At 47.4% G+C, this 20714-nt stretch overlaps 1 protein-coding gene across 1 annotated transcript in view; it reads left to right on the forward strand.

Annotated features, from left to right (window-relative positions):
* The first annotated feature begins 4832 nt into the window (after positions 1–4832).
* Positions 4833–20714, forward strand: part of SPOCK1 (SPARC (osteonectin), cwcv and kazal like domains proteoglycan 1) — a 490834-nt gene continuing 474952 nt past the window's right edge. The window contains exons 1-2 of the mRNA XM_072728537.1: positions 4833–5071; positions 5634–5819. Coding sequence (XP_072584638.1) covers positions 5634–5819 — 186 coding nt within the window. The 5' untranslated portion in view covers positions 4833–5071. The remainder of the gene's footprint in view (positions 5072–5633; positions 5820–20714) is intronic.

Consider the following 20714-nt stretch of genomic DNA (forward strand, 5'->3'; position numbering starts at 1 on the left):
TACTGTGTACCTACTAGGTACCAGATGCTTTTTTAAGCATTGTATTAGGGTCAACAGCAAACAAGACAGACATGCCCAGACCCCTGTGCCCTGAATGTCTGGTAGGAGATTGACATTATGCAGCTCTGATGAGTGTGGTGAGTGAGGATGCTGGGGCCAGGAGAGGCTTTTCTGAGGACTTGGTGTGAAGCTGTAACCTGAAAGGTGAGCAGGGGCTGGCCAGAAGGGCAGAGAGTGAGGAGAGCATCCAGGCTGTAGGGCGCCCCCACAAATAGGCCCTGAGGTTGAGGGGGCAGGGGACAGGTGATGAGAGGGAACGGAGGAAAGGGATATCTGGGACAAGGGGCCTGGTGGCACCCAGGCTCAGCAGAGTGTAGAGGGAATCATGATTAGGTGCTTGATCTTCATCCTGCCAGCACGGGCAGGTCAGTAAGGAGAGAGAAGGGGTCACGTTTATACTGAGAGAGGACTGCTTGCTCTGGTGCCTGCTTGGGGAGTAAATTACATATGTCTACCAGAGAGGCAGAGACCCTTGTGAGAGGCTCCATGCAGTGCAGATGAAAGGTGGTGGGGGTGTGGACTCTAGAGGTGCAGCAGTGGGCAGTGTGGCTGGAGCTGGAAATACTGCAGAGGTAGACTTGACATATTGGTGATTCATAGAAAGTGGGGGCTGAGGAGGAGGTCAGAATGACACTGGCATTTGGGGTGGGTGCTGGTTTTCCCGAGATGGGGTCACAGGTGGGGGAGCAGGTTCAGTTAGGAGTCATGGCTCAGGCACTCGGTTTTGGACATCCTGAATTCAAAGTGGCAGCGAAATGGCCAAATGGAGATGCCATGTAGGAGGTATCTAGGAGTCTGTGGCTGAAAATAAATCTGGTTTGATGACAAGGTGAGTTTCTCAGGCACCTCTCTTATCCCATGGAGCCCCATGGGTGTTCCTCATTCTAGTCATCATTGCATCGTGGAGTGGGGGCTACCCTTAGAACTTCCCACTACGAGATCCATCTACCTCCTTCTGTGACCTTCAGCAGTGCATCTAACCCTTCTCTGCTCCCCTATCCTCAGCATAAAATGGTGATAGTTATGTCTGCTTTCAGACTACCCGGGAGCACGTGTATGAGGATCCATTAAACTGAAAATAAAACATGTGGAGCACTTTGGAAATAAGAACTATGTTAAAACAAGGAGTTATTATAGTTGTGCGTAAGCCAATGAAAAGCAGAAATACAGCCCCAAGGCTCAGTATTGATTTTGGTCGCGGGTACTTCCCACAGCCGAATAAATCTGACATTTCTGCCCTCAAGTGCTGGCTGCGCTGATGGCAGGTCTCCAGCTTCCAGCCTCCTTGCCCCTGTTTCAAGGTTATGTCCTTTCACGGCTCTGGCCAGATCCAGCACCCCCACACCTGCCCGTGGTGCTCTGGCTGCCCTTCCCACCCTAGTGGGTGGTTCCAGGGAAGGTTCCAGTTGTGAAGTTGGAGACTGGCCAAGAGCAGATGCCCTCTGATTAAACTGGGGACAGGCCCTGCCAGAAAAACGGAGCTTGGATCTGCAGGACAAGGGATCCAAGGCCTACCAGAAGAAATGCCTCTAGACAGTTTTCAAACTTTTGAATGCATGAAGGGCTATGGGATTTGCATTCATTCATTCATTCATTCACAGATACATGTTTATTGAGATAAAGCCTGGGGATACAGGAGTAAAAATGATGCTATGTGTGTCCTTCTGGAATGAATAATTGGATTGGGAAAGAGAATGATGGAGGAACCAAATACTCTAATGGGACTGCCAGGTACAAGAATGGAGAGTGGTGATGCAGCTGGGCTAGGGTGGGCGTGTCTTAGATGTGGTGATCAGGGAGGCCTTCCATGAGGTGGTGACACCAAGCTGCAATCTGACTGCCAAGGAAGAGCTCACCTGTGAAGTGCACTTGAGGCAAAGGACCTGGCCAGTGCCTAGTACCTGGGGTGAGAACATGTTGGCATGTGTGCAAAACCGTGACAAGGAGCGTGGCTAGAATCCAGCGAGTAGGAGGGGGGAAGAGGGAGGGGGCGGGGGCCAGATGGTGCAGGGCTGGATCAGTCCCAGGAAGGAGTCTGGATTCTTGTTTCGGTGTCACTGTGAGCCATTGAGCGGTTTTTTCTAGGGAGTGATTTCTGTTTGACAGTGATTATCCTGAATGATCATGGATTGGAGGGGAAAGGAAGGAATCAGGGAAACTAACCAAGGAGCCCCAGTCCTCCAGGTGACAGGCAGTGGCTGTGGGGACCTGGGAGCACCATGCTGGAGAACTCAAGTGGATGGGCTGCAGGGGTGCTGGGCTGCAGGGGTGCTGGGCAGTGGGATGGGTCAGCTGGCTGACAGACAGGAGGCGAGGCACCAGGGAGGCCAAGAGACTGAAGGTGCCTCCTAGGTGTCTGGGCTTCGCAGCCGTGAACACAGGGATACACTTACTGCAACAGTATTTCAGAGCACAGGTGCATGGAGGAAAATCTAGACACCTGCTTTCACCTGGAAGTCTGACATCCCATGGGATGGGTGGTGGCAATGGCAAGTACGAAGTTGGACATGTAGCTGGAAGTCATTACACACTTCTGGGCTGGAAATGCACCTGCAGAATCTCAGCGCAGGACTGGATGTCAATACCCAGGGGCGCTGTGTAGACAAAGCCGAGGGCCCAGACCTGCGCCCTGAAACTGACTGGTGGGGAGGGACCAGCAGGGAGTGGGAAGGGCAGCAGGGCTGGTGCCACAGGAGCCTCCTGGAACCTCTCAGAGGCCAGGAAGGGGAGGACTGAGGTCTCCCACTCAGTGTGATGACTTGGAGGAGGTTGCTGATGGTGACAAGTCACTTCAGTTAGTCACTGAGGATGAGAAGCACATTCGAGTGGGTGGAAGAAAGAAAGAACTGGAGCTGAGGAGGCTGAATGACATTTGGGGACAACTCTTGGGAGAAGTTTTGCTGTCAAATTGGGCAGAGAAATGGGGAAGTGGTGGCTTGGTTGGGTTTCTTTGAAAACTAAGAAACGCTCTCTCCATCATTTCTAAACCTCTCTCTCACTTGGATGTAGCCAGGACACGAAAAACCTAACCTATTTCCATGATGAAATAAACTGCGGATGACATGCAGTCCCCAATACATAGCGGTGCCTCCACGCCTTTTTCTCCCTTTCAAGAATGCTTCTAGGAATGTAAATCAGTCAGAATAATGTTCGGATAAGCATCTGCTACTTTTTAGGAAAAAATCACAATCCAATTTCTACACATGATACTATATGCGACCGAAATCTTTTGTGGCACACCTTATAACTGACCTTGTCACACAGGTTGGGGAATGTTGGCTAAGTGTGGCTGGGTACCATTCATTCATTCATTCATTCATTCATTCATTCATTCATTCATCAAGTATCTTCTGAGCATTCACCCTGTGTCAGGAGTATGGCTCTGGGCAGTGGGAGCGGAGGTGAGCAAGCCAAGCATGGCCTCTGTCTTCCTATCAATGCAGCCCAGTTGGGAGCATGCACATAGAATAAGGGATTTCAGGTGCTGAGAGCTGACAGCTGGAAAAGTGTGTTCTCAAGGAGAGCCTCATTAGGGTGTTGGCCTGGTGCACAGGCCTGGCAAGAGCTACTCTGAAGAGGTCAGGATGTGTAAACTACAAGGGTGAAATCAGTGAGGCCTGTGTTGGGGTGGGTGTGGACCGTGGCCAGGCAGGGTGAGCCTCCAGTGCTGGGGGACGCCTATCCCCACCAGGGTCTGTACCAAGACCCACTTGTCCAAGGAACCAGGCAAGGAGGAAGGCACTGTGGGAGAGGCAGCTGGAGTGGAGACAGATGTTCAGGGTCTGGGGGCATCACTGATCCTGGTTTTTATCAGGAAAGCCACATGAAGGGTTTTTCCACGTGTGTGTTGAAGAAAGCGAGGTGAGTGCATCTGGCTTATTTTAAAAGAGCGCTGGGGTGTCTGGGGAATGGGGTGTGGTCGTACAGGAGAAGGGTGGCAAGTGAGGGTCACCCGTATGCAGATAGAGCACTGCATCAATTCCTCTCCAGCCCATTTTGACCAGGTACTGGAAACCAGAGGGTGGGTGTGGGGGAGGGGGAGGTTAAGTCCATTCCCCCCCCCCCCCCCCCCCCCCGCCCAAACCCGCCCATCACCCCTTCCTTCCCTCCCCCTATGTGTCCTGTTCCTGAAGCCTGGTCAAGTTTTCCTCTTCCTGCCCTTGAGGAAAATCCAATAGGCTGGTGCCAGGGGCCAGTTCTCAAGGTTGGGGAACAGAAGCAGACTTGGGCTTCTCTGCAGAGGGATGTCGAGGGGATTCGCGGATGTGGAAACTGGAGACAAGGAGGCCAGATGGACTGTTTAGAGGGATTGACAGCCATGGGCATGGTGTGGGGCACGGGAGTGCAGAGGCGCAGGTGGCACACGGCCAGGACCGGCCAGGGGCGCGGACACTCACACACTGGGGAGTGGGGGGCCCTGAGGAATGCTGCTGCCGCACGTCTGGGCCTGAGCCAGGAATGGCATTTTAAGCCCTCTCCTGCCCCAGGGGGCCCCGGTGATTCTGAGCGGGGGGGCCCGCCGCCCGCCTTTCGGGGATGTCTAAACGCTGGCGGCGTCCTGCCGTTGCGCCCTCAGTGCCCCCGAGGGCCGTGGGCGGCTTGAGCTGAAGGCTCCTTTGAGCCCCGCGTGGCGCTGCGTGGATCGCGGCTTCGGGGGCTGCTGGGCCAGGGCCGGCGGCGGGGCCAGGGCTCGCGGCGGGCGGCCGCCAGGGGTCGCCAGAGGCCTCGGCTCGTGCGCTCGGGCTCCTCCGCCCGCGGTCGCCGCGCCCGAGCGAGCGGAGAGCGAGCGCAGCCAGAGCGCTGCGGGCTCACAAAGCGGCCGGACGCGCGGCGGCGGGCGGAGGAGCCCGGGGATCAGCCGGGCATCGGCCGGGCATCGGCCGGGCATCGGCCGGGCATCAGCCGGGAGCCAGCCGGGAGCCAGCCGGGCTTCCGCCGCCGGGCAGCCTCCTCCGCGACCGCGCCGCGCGAGCGCCAGGAACTCGGACGCGGGGACCCGGCCGGCCCCACGGTACGTGCCCCGCGGGAGCCGGCGCCCCAACTTGGCGTAGTTGGGACCTCCCCGCGGCCCCCGGCAGGCTGGCAGGGCCGGAGCCCCCTCGCCGAGGCGGCAGGGCAGGAGAAGGGCCCCCGGGTACTGCTGCCCGCACCCGCTCGCCGGGGCCCTCTGGCTGCGGCCCGCGCCCCCGCGGGAGTGCGGCTTGCCCACCCGGGCCCGGGTTCTCGGGGTGCTGGGAGCGCCGACCCCAGGGTGGCGGTGTGCGGGGCGCCCCGAGATGGGCGGCCGCGGTGCTCTGTAGTTTGGTGGCAGCCCTCGTTCGTGGCGCAGCCTCTTCGTGGTGCCTGGGGGGGTCCGGTTCGGGAGGGGGTCCCGGGGCCTCGGGGTCCGCGGCAGGCGCCCCCGGGGTGCGGGGACGACCCTTCCCTCCCCGCCGGGAGAGCCCCGGCCCCACGGCCGCGCGGGGGGCGGAGGCGCCGAGACCCGGGGCGCCCGCGGGGAGGGTCTGCCCCGGCCCTGCCCTCCCGCCCTCCCGCCTCACCCCCGCCCCCCGCCCCCCGCCCCCTGCCCACAGATGCCCGCGATCGCGGTGCTGGCGGCGGCGGCCGCGGCGTGGTGCTTCCTGCAGGCGGAGAGCCGGCACCTGGACGCGCCGGCGGGGGGCGCGGGCCCCAACCACGGCAATTTCCTAGACAATGACCAGTGGCTGAGCACCGTCTCCCAGTACGACCGGGACAAGTACTGGAACCGCTTCCGAGACGTGAGTACCGCGGCGGCCGGGCGGGGGCGGGGGCGCGGGGGGCGCGGGGGCGGGGGACGCGGGGGCGGGGGCGCGGGCCCGGGCGGGGGCGGGCGCGGACCTGGACCCGGACCTGGACCCGGACCCGGACCCGGACCCGGACCCGGACCTCCCGCCGCAGCTTGTTGCTGCCTCGCGCCAGGCGGGAACTTTGAAGACAACTTGGAAGCGTGGCGCTGTCGGCCGCGACCCGGGGTCCGGGTGTGTGCTGTGGCCGCGCCGGGGTGGGGCTGCCGGGACGCCGCCGGCCGGGGACGCCCAACTTTACCTTCCCGGGCAGCCGCGGTTGGGCCGCGTCGAGGCTGCGCCGAGAACCCGAGCTGCAGACCTCAGGCTTGGGGCCAAGTCCAGCCTGTCAGAGGCGCCTGCCGGCCACGGCCCTGCGCCCTGCACGGCGGGGCATGGGGGCTGCTGGTTTGGACCCTGGCGCCTTGGCGAGGGAGCAGGCCACTCATGGGCTTGGCCCCTGTGCTGATGAGCAGCCTGGGTGGCCCGGGCTCGCTCCCCCGGGGGCACGCCTGCTGCCTGTGTGTGCCCCAAGGCTGGCCGCTGCTCCCCAGGTTGGTCCCGGAGGAGGCAGGACGAGGAGCACCTGGCGCCGCGTTTCCAGCAGATGGCAACCCCTCGGGTGCTCCGGGAGCTGCTGACAGCTCTTTCAAAGGCCCTCCCGGGTGGGGGTGGCGGGGCCCTGCGCCTGGGGGGGGGGCACTGGGAGAGAAACCGGTCTGATGCTTAGGGTTAGGAATTCCTGCCCTTGGGAGAGACCCGAGCCACAGGATCCCTGTTCCTGTCACAGGGCTCTTTAGGTGACAGGGGTGCGGGAGGCACCCCACCTTTCCTGGATTGGTCTTAGCCCCATTTCGGGTCTCTTCAAACCCTTGTGGGGGTGGGGGGGAGTTTGAGGAGGCCCAGTGAACCCAGTTATTTTCTTGTACTTTGTAAAGCACCTCTCCAGGTCCCATCCTGGGCGGCAGGCATGCCTGCAGCCTCCAGTGAGGGCTTATCCCTCTTCTCTCTCTCCCTCTTCCTCCTCTCTGGAGTTGAGTGTGGGCGGCTTCTCCTAGAAAGGTGCTTTCAAACACTTTCAATGAACTTTCAGTTATTTTGAGCTTTACTTAGGCAGCAGACTTCCTCTTTGCTTCCCCCAGCCATGAGATCCCTGGCACACCTCCACACCCCCTCTCTCCCTGACCTGCTCCGTTAACCGGCTTGCATCCTCTTTCTGTTCAGTTTGGAGGAATCCTGCGATGACCTTATTTGCCTGAGGCTGAGAGAGATGACAAACTGCCCCAAAGGTGCCCCCAAAGAAGCATCCATTCATGGACTCAGTAGGGTAGAAATCATTTTGCTTTTTAAAATTTATTACATTTCTGATGGAATGGAGGGACAAAGAAGATGCTTAACCCTGCTAGAAGATTTGAGCCAGGTAGAGAGAAGGGACACCTTTGTGGATGCCTGGGTTAGAGTGGCAGCTCGGTCGGAGTGAAGTAGTCATGCTGGTTGGCCTCCTGGGCGTGGAAAGGTTTCCTGTGCTTTTGTATCTGCTCGAGGGTTTCTAGTCTTGGTGTATCACAAGCAAGGCATTATTCTTATTTTTTATTAAGCTTTAAATTTTTTAAAGTTGAGCTTTTCTCTCTCATCTTGCTTGCAAATGGTGACTTTTTTTTTTTTTTTTTAAATCCTTCGGTCAGTGTTGTCCTGACACTAACCATGTTGGCCTCACTGATCATGAAGCTTACCTGGGGTGTTTGTTAAATTTTAGCACCCAGACTCCTCTTCTGGAGAGCCTGATTCCATATTTCTGGAGTGACTGCTGGAAAACTATATTTTAAATAAACGTTCTTGGTCATTCTTATTATGTTTAGGGAATACTGCCTTAAATGTTGTAAAAATATCTGAAACTTAATAAAAAGAGAAGTGCTTCTATATTCAGACACACTACTATTTCGTTTCTGGAGAATTTTAGGTGTTAAGTTAGTATTTTTACCAGCATATATACTTTTAAAAATGATAATTTAGGGGCACCTGGGTGGCTCAGTGGTTGAGCATCTGCCTTTGGCTCCGGTCATGATCCTGGGATCCAGGCTTGAGTCCTGCATTAAGCTCCCGGCAGGGAACCTGCTTCTCCCTCTGCCTATGTCTCTGCCTCTCTCTCTGTGTCTCATGAATAAATAAAATCTTTTTAAAAAATGATAATTTAATCCAGCATACCATTAAAAACATCTAAAAATGTTAAAAATCTCAGTGTTTTATCACGAACCATTTTATATGCTTTATGGGGTCTTGTGATACCAGCCGCGGCCCAGACAGAAGGCTATTAACCTCTTCAAAGTTGTGAAACTCAAACTAAATGCTCTTTTACTCCAGCATCAGGCATCTTCACTGGGTCATTTATTTGGAGTAACGGCTAAACCTCTGTCCCCTGGGACTAGGCAATAAAAGGTTGCTTGCTCTAAAAACCAGATGTTCAGTTGACAGTGGACACAGCTCCAGCTAATGGGGCAGTTGCTCAGTCAGCCTGATTGTTTGCACCGAGTCAAGTCTTGCTTAAGGTTGACAAAGTTTAGCTTCTCTGCTAGTGTTTTAGTTGTTTTGTTGAAGAGACACAAACTCTTTTTGTGTTTTTGTTGAAGAGACTCTTCAACTCTTTATCTTGGTGACCAGTGGCTGAGCACCGTCTCCCAGTACGACCGGGACAAGTACTGGAATCGCTTGCTCAACTCTTTGTTGAAGAGTCTCATGGACACACTGAGACTGTGTCCTGAGATTACTGTTATGATGCTTGTCAATATTTGAAAGTCATTGTGGAGAAATCTTGCTGCCTTTCTCCTGGCTTGTCACTCTATTGCACTCAGGGAGGAGAGATTTTTTAATTTGTATTTTTTTTAAAGATTTATTTATTTTAACAAGTAATAGAGAGAGTGGTAAGGTAGGCAGGGAGGAGAGGGAGAAGGGAGAGAGAGAGAATCCCAAGCAGAGTCTCGTTGAGCACAGAGCCTGAGGGGGGGGGGGGGCTTGATCTCAAGACCCCAGGATCATGATCTGAGCTGAAACCAAGAGTTGATCGCTTAACCAACTGAGCCACTTAGGCACTTGGGGGAGAAAGATTTACAAGTGATTTTTGATCTTGTGAAACTAAAAACTAAAGGCTCCTTTTAGAAAGTTGATGATACCCTTTGGTTGTTGTTACTGGGATCACTTTGAAATGGAAATGATGGCTGGCTGTGTGCTCCATGCTCCCCTGCACTGAGTGAGCTGTGACATTGCCAGTGGTGACCTGAGAGCCACTACTTATCACTTTGAGGCAGTCCTATCGCTCTAGGTACACATGTAATAACTATCTCCTTTACAGAAACAAAACTTTCAGAACTGCTCCATGGTTTGTTCCCTGGAGTGATGCATCCATGAGAAACAGAACAACGTTGAGATATTAGGAGATGTTTGCATCTAACTGTATTGGTGGTCTGTTAGTTTGGTCATCATCCTTTTACAAAGATGAGCATTTTTGGTCAGATGGAGATCAAGACTTTTGCACAAATACAGTACTGAGAAGGAGAAGATGAAGAAGGTAGATGTTTGTATTGAGTTGTACAAGAATTTCTGGCTTTCTCTTGTCACACATTCAACTTCTCTGTGGTTTGAGATAGAAGGATCCTACAGTCATTCTCTGGATTTTTCCTCAGTGTGACTTTGCTTTCCATAGTCATTCCCCTAACGACATGTTCCTCTGTTCATTCTTACATTCATTTGCACATTCATTCCAACACCTGACTGTGTAGTGTGTGCGAGGCAGTGGGCTATAAGGGTGCACAAGATAAATAATCTCTCTTCTCTCAGTAATCTCTTGTCTACTGGAGGAAATCCTTTAACTTAGGCTTTCATGCATTTCTTTTTTTTTAATTAGTTTTTTTCTTATAATGTTCATACATTCTGGTTATAATTAAAAAATTAAAACATTGCAGAAATAGATAATACCTAAAATTAACCAAGCACATTGTTTAAGGCACTTTACATGTATTATCTCATTTAATGTTCATAACCATCTCAGGAGAGAAGTACTGTTATTATCAACTACTTACTGGGAGGTTAAGGCTCTTGCCCCAGGTTACAGAGTTGGGCTGTGGAGGAGACCCAGGCAGTCTGATTCCAGATTCTTGCTGTGCACTGCAGTCAATCAAGAGTGGAGTGGATTTAGGGTGTGAAGCTCCTTTGATATGACACTGTTAAATCTTTCCTACTTGATGTCTGAGGGCAATCAGTGAAGAATCTTAGTTTGAGACAAAGTGGAATGAAAGCCAGGTAGATACAGCTTACTGTAGGGGTCACACCAGGGCTTATCTTCTGCTAATAATGAGCTTCTGATTTGATTAAAATAATATTGTTGCTTACACCAAACATGACATTTTCTTTCTTTTGCACACATGAAACTAGCTTGACATTTAGCTCTGGGATAATTACCTTGAGCAGGCCTGAAGAATCAGAAATGTTGCCTTGGCTGGCATTTATCTTACTCCAGAGTGACCTGAGTTTGTAATTCTAATGAGACCACAAGGACCAGCTTGCATTCTTTTTCCTTTTGGTGTTCACTCTGTAGGATTTGGTGGCCTCTGTAGCAGAACCGGGGTGCCTGTGAGCATCTCATCTGCTTATTTGATCTTAACATCTCAACTGTAATGAGTTTCAAGGGCAAATGGAGCTTATTGATGGAATAGTGGCTGGCTCAGTCGGTAGAGTTGGTGACAAGAGAGGTGGTATGGCTTAGTGGATCAGTCATTAATCTGTCACCACAGAAACTAGGCTTGTAATAAAGAGTAGCAGAAAATCATTTTGATTAAACAAGTTCAAGGAGACTTAAATGAGTTTGTGATCCTGACTCTCTCTAATGAACCCACTATCTTAAATCCCCTGTACTAAATGACCACTGATAGAAATAATTATTTCACAGGAATCATTGTAAAGAGACAGTTGGGGAGTCAGTAGGCCTGAGACAATTCTTGTGTTTTCTGTCCTTACCTACAGTTTATCCTTGCCAGAGAAACCCTAGTTCCTGCTGGCAAGGATAGTAGAGCTTCTTGCCCCAGGTGACCTTCCTAGGCTGAGTTCCCCTTCCTCTCCTGGTCCTCCACCAGTTCTGCCTTCGAGAATGTCTGTTGAGCTGGGTTGCTGAGAGGATGAGTTCTGTCCTATATGATGATGATATTATCTTCAAAAGCAAGAAGAGGTTCCCAATGGATCATGGGGCCTGTACTACTCCCCTAGAGGAGTGGGACCTAAACATTAGCTCAACTATTTTATCTTTCTTGGAGAGAGAAAGTAATATTAGTAATTAAATATAACAAATCATATCTGGCTTACCTAATATGTGTTTCAGACCAAGCACACCCAGTGTCTGAACTTGAACACCTTTCTTCTGTTTAGGTGATCATAAATGTTCCTCAGGAAATTCCTCAGGCCTAGGATCACAGTGGATCTCACCTCCCCAGAAGAGATAACTACAAACAAAATAATTTCCTGTGAGGGATTAAATAATTTGTCCAAGGTTACAAGTGTTTTCTTACCCTATTTCATCTAATAGAAGATGCCTTTACTTTTAAGATGCACCATTTTTGTGTACTTCTAAGAAAGAAGAGAGTGCCCAGAATGGAGAATTTAACAGACCCTTGGGTAAAGCTGGGACCCGAGAGGACCACCTGTTCACTGTAAAGGTAAACAAGAAATGAACCCACCATGCAGAAAAATGACCATAGTAAGGTGACTTGCATGTGTCTACCTTGGCCTTGGTGGATGGAGGGAAAAAATATGCCCCTGGCATTTGAGCAGGCTGACTCTTGCAGGTTTCTGGTCTGAATGCTTACTACCAGGTGACCTCCCAAAGCCTTAGTTAATTAAAGTTAAGATAATCAGATTGTTTGTCCTCTCTGAATCCCTGATGTTTCATTTGTTAAGCGGGGATAATAACACACTTACTGGTGAGGACTCTGGAAATCCAGTTCAAACTGGCTGAAATGAGAAAGAAAATTTACTTACTTTGTAACTGAAGATTCTACTGGTGAGCTATAACGTTAGGTAAGGTTGGATCCAGACACTCAGGTTACATCATAGGACTTGGATGTATATGCTCGTCACTCTTCTCCCCCTGCCTCCCCATCTTTGGGCTTTCTTTCCCCTATGTTGGTTTTGCTGTCAGGCTCATTAATTCCATGTGGTGGGCTCATGGCAAGCACAGATTTATATCATCATAAAGTTTTTATATCTCAGTAGTACCGACAAAATTCCCAGAATTGAGACTTGTCAGATTTACCCGTTTTATATACCCATCCCCAGTAAATCACTCTGGACAATTGGGTAGAATATGCTGATTGTCCAGGCCTGGGACCTGGGGCTAAAGTGGTGGTGGGGGCGCCATTGAATCACATGGTGGAAGGGAGGGCTGAGGGGTGGCTCCTTAAGGGGACATGGATTTCCACTATGGTAACCAGCCTTACAGGGTTGGCACGAGGAGTAAACTGGCTAATGCCTGTGAAGCTCTTAGCAAATGTCTGATGTAATAAATGCTCAACAGGTGGAGGCTATTTTTTAAAATATTAACTATGATACTTTATATATTATTCCTCAGTTTATAGTTGTATATATTTATATTTTAGCTTTTTAAATCATTGGATGCTTCCTGAAGTAAGTGCTCGAGTCTTATCATACTTGACACAGAGTAGGTGGTGTGTATTGACTTGAATTTTTTTCTAAGCACACCTCTTGATGTAACCCTGGGAAAGAAAGCCTATAGGAGAATTACAGACATGTGTGCTTTTACAGTTTTTGGTAGGTGGAAATTCTACATCATACGCATACTGCAAAACATTTTTGGTGTGTGTGTGGGGTGTCTAATCTCTATCTCTAAGCTGGAACCTTACAACCTTGTAACCCTTTTCAGGATGCACTGTGGTGTAGATCCTGGTGTTCCCAGGCCTTTACCATTAAACCCAGCACAGTGATGAATGAATGAATGAATGGATGAATGAATGAATGAGTAAGACAGACATGGTTTGTACCCTCCTGGAGTTTACCATCTAGTATGGCAAACCGATAAACAATAACAAAATAATCATTTAGCTACAGTAGACAAAAGTGCTATAAGGTAGAGGTACAGAAGCCTTGAGACTATGTAAAGGTGAGGGGAAGGGGCTAAATGACTCTTGTGGTCAGGAAATGCCTTCCTGAGAAAGTCATCAGAGCTGATAGATACTGAATGATGGGAGTGAGCTAGGCGAGGAGAAGGAGGTGGTTATGTTCCAGCTAGCAAGTGGGAAGAGCAAGTCTAAAGGTCTTGAAGTGGAAAGGACCCCGAGGTGTGTCCATAACATGTTTGCCCTAAGATTGGTTAAGCAGCAAGCTCTTTCCTAGTTCATTTAAAAAGCATACTTTGCTCATTTGCAGTTTAACATATATTTGGGGGGCAGGGAAATGAGTCACCTGTGACAAGATGGACCAGATATGTGGAAGGATGGCCTGTTCTTTTGTACCCCCTGGTATCAGCAGGTGTCTTTGTTGTGAAATATCATCCCTGGCTTTGTCTCCCCCTTTCAGAAAGTCCTTACTCCTCCAGAGTCTGTGGCCCATGAGCTCCTTCTCTCTGTAGTCCAGTGTCCTGGGCTGTAGAGCTCCTGCAATTCCCACTGCTCTTTAGAAAGGTACCATAGAGTTTGTGGATGGAGTGATGACTGGTGAAGTATTTATTTCAAAAATGAGAGTAGTTTAAATGGTCTGCTTCTTGCTCTCCTCCCCCTTCCCTTCCCTTCCATCACTGCTGAGAACCACCTGGGTGCTAGGCTTAGAGACTAAAGATGAGAACCAAGATTACCGCCCTCAAGGGGGAGAGATGGATATGCATGCACTTCCTTCAGTGCCATGTTGGAGTGATGAGTAGTGTGGGGCATTTCATAGCCCCTGCGTCTGGGTCCTCCCAGTGTCCCTATCACAGACATGAGGATAACGGTTTCTTTTTCAGAAGGAAAAACGGTGGATTGACAAATGAGTGATGTGAGTTACTGGAGATTGTTCTGGAAGGGTTCTGCTAAAGTCCACGGTAACTTGATTGGACTGCTTTTCTTAGGGTGCTATGTAAGTATGTCCCTCAGGAGACTCTCTCCCTTGATCTTTTGAAATGAAATTTTTAAAAAATTTGGCATATTGGGGAGAGGAGGAAGGAAGGACGTATTATACAACTATTTGTAATAATTTGCAAACTCTTCTTGTGTGATCTGCAACGTGTCGCACTAAGGAGGGCACCATCAATGTTCCCCTGCATAATTCTGTGCTGGGTGAGCAGGCATTTATGCAAAGTCCGTCAGTGCCCATGATTGGAGCAGGGAAGCAGAGCTCAGCACAGGTGTTCCAAGCAGGCTTCACACAGATAAAACAGAAAGCAAATATGCAGTGAGTATAAGCCTGCCAGGCCAAGGCAAAAAGAGAAAATGCCCAGAGTGAAGTGCTAGAGCAGTGGTTTTCATACTTATGGCTTCCACATCTTGAAACATCACTAGGGGGCTTGTTTAAACTGTAGATCTCAGAGTCCGGAGTCCAGAATCCAGAGGCTTCAGTAGGTCAAAGGGGACACCCAGGAAGCTGCATTTTAAATAAGCAGTCTTGAAAATCATGATGCAGGTAATTTTCAGACTGTATTTCCAGAAAAATCCTGGAGAATTATTATTCATCCTAAATAGCCAACACAATATGATCCAATGAATAGTAACATTTTAGACAAAATGAGCATTTTATGTAGTAGAAAATTATTATGGGTGCAGTGTCTTCCCCTTTGAGCGGTAGGGCTACCATTGATACCAGTAGAAAGAAAGATCTTGGGATGCGTGGGGGGCTCAGCGGTTGAGCATCTGCCTTTGGCTCAGGGTGTGATCCTGGAGACCCAGGATCGAGTCCCATGTCAGGCTCCCTGCGTGGAGCCTGCTTCTCCCTCTGCCTGTGTCTCTGCCTCTGTCTCTATGTCTTTCGTGAATAAATAAATACAATCTTTAAAAAAATTAAGAAAGATCTTGATTTCCACTGTGTGTTTCTGTCTAGCCTTAGCGGCAGCCAGTGCTCCTGAGGCAGAATGACATATGACTCTTGACTGGCTTCTAGGGACACTTGTGCACATGAGTGCAGTGAAATTGATGTAGAGCCTTCTATGTGATAAAGTCCTAGGGGGTCATCTCAACACATCTTCATGTCTCCGCAGGGGCCTGAACCCAGCCCACTCTGGGTGACCTTTGCATCTTCTCCAGCAGAATTGATATGTTCTCTGCACAAATGAACTGAAGGAAGTTGACTCTGACATTGGCTTTAGTTTACAGAGAAATGGGTGTTGAAGTGGTGCTAAGAGTGTGTAATAAGGAATTTTTAAGGATCATCGAGACATGGTGGCAGTCCTTGTTCTGAAGCCATTCCCCTTGCCCACTGAACAAAGTCTTAAACTTCGCTTTACCCCATGTTGCTGAATTTCTTCTAATTAATGGTACCTTAAATTGATAAAACCATTGCCAAGAGGGAGATTATAGTTAATAGATAATAGCTGAACATATTTGTGTGGCTGTTTGGAGTCTTTTCATAGCCCAGTTGTTAAGGGATGGTTGGGTAGTTTCCATGTCTTTTTATGCTCATTGGATATGCTAATTTCTTTGTGACTTTGGTGGGCTTGGTAGGCTGGGTGGTGTCCAGAACTTTCATTAGGCTAAGGCATCGTTTCCCATATGAAACAGTTAGTCTTGCTTTGACTCTGGATCTGGTCTTCAACCTTTGACCAGACTAGTTGAATAAGTGAAGGAGAGCATAAAAGTGTTATCTATAGTAAAGATAATATACTGCCATTTTTACTAGTGTGAGATAAGTTTTGTGATTTTTCTTTATATGATAAGGTAGATGGTTTAAAATTTTCTTTCTACCTCAGAAAGACCTTGGCATATGTTTTTAAAAGTAACTTTGTTTTTGTTTCTTTCCATTTTCATCCTTGGCCTACATCTCACCTTTCTAGTAATCACATCCTGGTACACAGATTCAGTAGTTCCATTTGTTCACATATTCATACATTCCCACCACAGATACTTACTGGTCAGGCTGCTGTGTACCAGGCACAGTGCTGACCATTTAGAGTGTAGGAGGAAGCAAAACAAAGTTGATTCCTGTCCTCTGGAGTCTGTGGACTGCTTGTCTGAGATAAAGTGAAGAAGAAGGGGTGCTCATCAGTTGAGAACCTTTTGAGGGAAGAGCCCTGGTCTACAAAGGACCCAGAGCAGTCCTGACAAACTGGACATCCAGAGACATTGTGACCTCAGCCATGTCTCTATGGGGAGGAAGCATAAACCTTCATCTCTTAATCTGTCTGGGGGTCAGGTCGCTTGAGATTACCTCAACTCTTACAGATATCTGCACATAGGGTGCTTCTGATGTTCTGCATAAGTTTAGGGACCCAGGTGCTACCAACAGAGAGGTGTTGGTCTGTACAGTCGAGATGGAGCATTTAGATGAGACAGGGTCCGGTGTGTATGAATGCTGAAGTTTGGTATTTAGCTTCGTCTGTCCTCTAGATCAAGGTCTGGATTGGTAAGGAATATGTGTCATTGGAGTATAACATATATAGAGCAAAGGGTGCCAGTCATAAATATATTGCCTCTTGGTGTACTTCCCTAAAGTGCACACACCTGTACAACCATCAACTGGATCAGAGACAGAATCTTATTAGCATCTGAGAAGTCGCTTGCTGTCCCTGCCTGTCCCCATCCCAAGCAAGAACCCTCCTGACTTCTAAGACTGTAGATTAGTTTTGTCTGCTTTTATACTTTTATAACAGAATTGTAAGGATGTCTATACCTGGCTTCTTTTGATGAACATCAAATTTATGATAGATTGTTGTGTGTTGCTGTTCTTTGTTCTTTCTCATTGCTGTGTGAATATTCCACAATTTATTTACCAGTTCTATATTTTGTCTTTATTTTTTTAAATTCTAATTCCAATATAGTTAACACAGAGTGTCATACTAGCTTTAGGTACACAATATAGTGATTCAACACCTGTATACATTTTACTTGGTACTCCTCAAGGTAAATGTACTCTTCATCCCCATCTCCCCCTCCCACATACCCTCTAGTCACCATCTTTGTTTTCCTAATTAAGAGTCTGTTTTTGGCCAGCCTGGGGGCTCAGCAGTTTAGCGCCGCCTTCAGCCCAGTGTGTGATCCTGGTGACCTGGGATCGAGTCCCACGTCAGGCTCCCTGCATAGAGCCTGCTTCTCCCTCTGCCTGTGTCTCTGCCTCTCTCTCTCTCTCTCTGTGTCTCTCATGAATAAATAAATAAAATCTTAAAAAAAGAGTCTGTTTTTGTTTTGTCTCTTTCCTGCTTGTTTGTTTCTTAAATTCCATATATGAATGAAAATCATATTGTGTTTGTCTTTCTCTGGCTGATTTATGTCACTTAGCCTTATACCCTATTGTTCCATCCTTGTTGCCGTTGGCAAGATATTTTTCTTTTTTATGCCTGAGTAATATTCCATTGAGTTTATGCGCACTTGTGTGTGTATACACTGCATCCTCTTTATTCATTCATCTGCTAATGGACACTTGGTTTTCCTCCATAATTTGGCTATTGTCAATCCTGCAATAAATGTGGATGTGCATATATCTTTTTGAATTAGTGTTTTTGCATTCTTTGGGTAAATAGTGTGGAATTACTGGATCATATGGTAATTCTATTTTTAATTTTTTGAGGGACATCATACTGTTTCCTACAGCGGCTGCCGGTGTGCATTGCCACTAATTGTGCATGAGGGTTCCTTTTGTCCCCAGATCATCACAACCACTTGTTTCTTGTGTTTCTGATTTTTGCACTTCTGACACATATGAGGTGATATCTCATTGTGGTTTTGATTTGCATTTCCCTGATAGTGAGTGCTGTTGACCATCTTTTCATATGTCTGTTGACCATATATATGACTTCATTGGAGAGGCGTCAGTTTGTGTCTGCTCATTTTTAAAAATTGGATTATTTGTGTTGAGTTGTAAAAATTCTTTATATTAGATATTATTTATTTGATATATCATTTGCAAATATCTTCTCCATTCAGTTGATTGACTTTTAGTTTTGTTTATTGTTCCTTTGCTGTGTAGAAGGTTTTTATTTTGATGAAATCCCAATAGTTTATTTTTGCTTTTATTTTCCTTGCCTCAGGAGACATATTTAGAAAAATGTTGCTATAGCCAATGTCAGAGAAATTACTGCCTATGTTCTTTTGTAGAATTTTTATGGTTTTAAGTCTCATATTTAGGTTCTTAATCTATTTTGAGTTTATTTTGTATATGGTGTAAGAAAGTGGTCCAGTGTCATTCTTTTGCATGTAGCTGTCCAGTTTTCCCAGCACCATTTATCGAAGAGCCTTTTCCCCATTGCATATTCTTGCCCCCTTTGTTGAAGATTAATTGGCTGTATAATCATGGGTTTATTTCTGGGCTCTTTGTTTTGTTGATCTCTGTGTTTGTTTTTGTGCCAATACTGTACTGTTTTGATGAGTATAGTTTTGTAGTATGTTTTGAAATCTAGGATTATACTTCTGGCTTTGTTTTTCAAGTTTGCTTTGGCTCTGTGGGGTCTTGTGGTTTTGTATAAATTTTAGATTGTTTTAGTTCTGTTGAAAATGCTATCAGTAGTGACAACTGAGTGGCTCAGCAGTTGAGCATCTGCCTTCCGCTTAGGGTGTGATCCTGGGGTCCCGGGATTGAGTCCCACATCTCAGGCTCCCTGCGTGGAGCCTGCTTCTCCCTCTGCCTGTGTCTCTGCCTCTCTCTCTCTCTCTCTCTGTGTCTCTCATGAATAAATAAATAAAATCTAAAAAAAAGAAAATGCTATCAGTATTTTGATAGGGATTGCATTAAATCTGTAGATTGCTTTTGGTAGTATGGACGTTTTAACAGCATTTGTTCTCCCAAAACAGGATCATGGAATATCTTTCTATTTGTTTGTGTCATCTTCAATTTCTTTCATCAGTGTCCTATAATTTTCAGAGTACAGGTCTTTTACCTCCATGGTTAAGTTTATTTTTAGATATTTTATTATTTTTGGTATAGTTGTAAATGGGATTGTTTTCTTAATTTCTCTTTCTGCTACTTTATTATTAGTGTATAGAAATGCATTGAATTTCTGTATGTTGATTTTGTATCATCTGACCTTAAAGAATTCATTTATCATCTAGTAGCTTTTTGATGGAGCCTCTAGTAGCTTTTGGATGGAGTCTCTAAGTATCCTGTCCTCTGCAAATTGTGGAAGTTTTACTTTTCCCATACCAGTTGGATGTATTTTATTTTCCTTATCTGTTGGTTGTGGCCAGGACTTCCAGTACTGTGTTGAATAAATGTGGTGAGAGTGGATATCTTTATCTTATTCCTGACCTTAGGGGGAAAGCTCTCAGTTTTTCCCCCATAGAGTATGACGTTTGCTGTGGGTTTTTCATATATGGCTGTTATTATGTTGTGTTATGTTCTTTTTAGGCTTACTTTGTTGAGGGATTTTATCATGAGTGGGTTCTATACTTTGTCACATGCTTTTTCTGCGTATGCTGAAATGATCATATGATTTTTTTTTATCCTTTCTCTTATTGATGTGATGTATCGTATTGATTGATTTGAGAATATTGAACCATCCTTGCAACCCAGGAATAAATCCCATGTGATTATGGTAAATGATTTTTTAAAATATATTGTTGAATTCAGTTTTCTAATATTTTGTTGACGATTTCTATATCTATATTCGTCAGGGATATTGTCCTATAGTTTTCTTCTTTTATAGTTTTTTAATCTCCCTCCCTCCCTCCCTCCCTCCCTCCCTTCTTTCCTTCCTTCCTTCCTTCCTTCCTTCCTTCCTTCCTTCCTTCCTTCCTTCTTTCCTTCCTTCAGCTTCATGTGCAATGTGGGGTTAGAACTCATGACCCTAATATTAAGAGTTGCATGCTCTACTGATTGAGCCTGCCAGGTACCCCATTGTGCTGTCTCTTTACAGGCAGGGACTCAGTCTCCTATCATCCTCCCAGCTCTTCCAGAGCAGCCCTGATTTTTAAAATTCTATGTATTAAGCACAACTTACTGTAAAAGCCTGTGGAATTCAGCCCCTCTGGTTTTCAAAGCCAAACATGGGGATTCCTCCTGCGTGGAGGGGCTGGAGTGTCTGTTTCTCTCTCCTCTCCACACCCTCAGTGATCCTCCCTCCCCAGGCAGTCCTGCATGTCCATCAGCTGTGTCTCTGCCCTTCCTACCCTCTTGGATGTGGGCTCTTATTTACATTCAGCTGTGGGGAGTTTGTTCTGTCAGTCTTTGGGTTGTTTTTGGGGTTATGTCCATTGATGTGTGTATTATCTAGTTATGTCTGTAGGACGAGGTGAGCTTAGGGTCCTCCTACTCCACCATCTTCTGCAGAAGTCTCTCCTTGTTCTGTTATTGAAGGACCTTTTGGTAGTTTCCAAGTTTTGGCTCTTATGTAATAGCACCTTCTTGGGAATGTCTTTCGGTGAATCTATATATACATTTCTTACAGGTACATATTGAAGTAGAGAATCCGTTAGTCAAAAAATAGGTGAACATTCAACTCTCACATTTTCCCCAGTGGTCATTCCAATTATTCTCTCACCATTACAGTGTGCTTGCTTTACTGGAAGAGGAATTAAAAAAAAAAAAAAAAAAACGAACAAACTCTACAATCTAACTTGTATGTTTAATTCAAGAAAATATATTGAGCATATGTTATATATTAGGTACTTGTCTACCCTTATGGAGCCTGTATTCCAGGTGGGGATAAAAATAATGCTAAGAATAAGACACAACAATGGG

Source organism: Vulpes vulpes, chromosome 12, assembly GCF_048418805.1.
Source record: "Vulpes vulpes isolate BD-2025 chromosome 12, VulVul3, whole genome shotgun sequence".
Lineage (NCBI taxonomy): Eukaryota > Metazoa > Chordata > Mammalia > Carnivora > Canidae > Vulpes > Vulpes vulpes.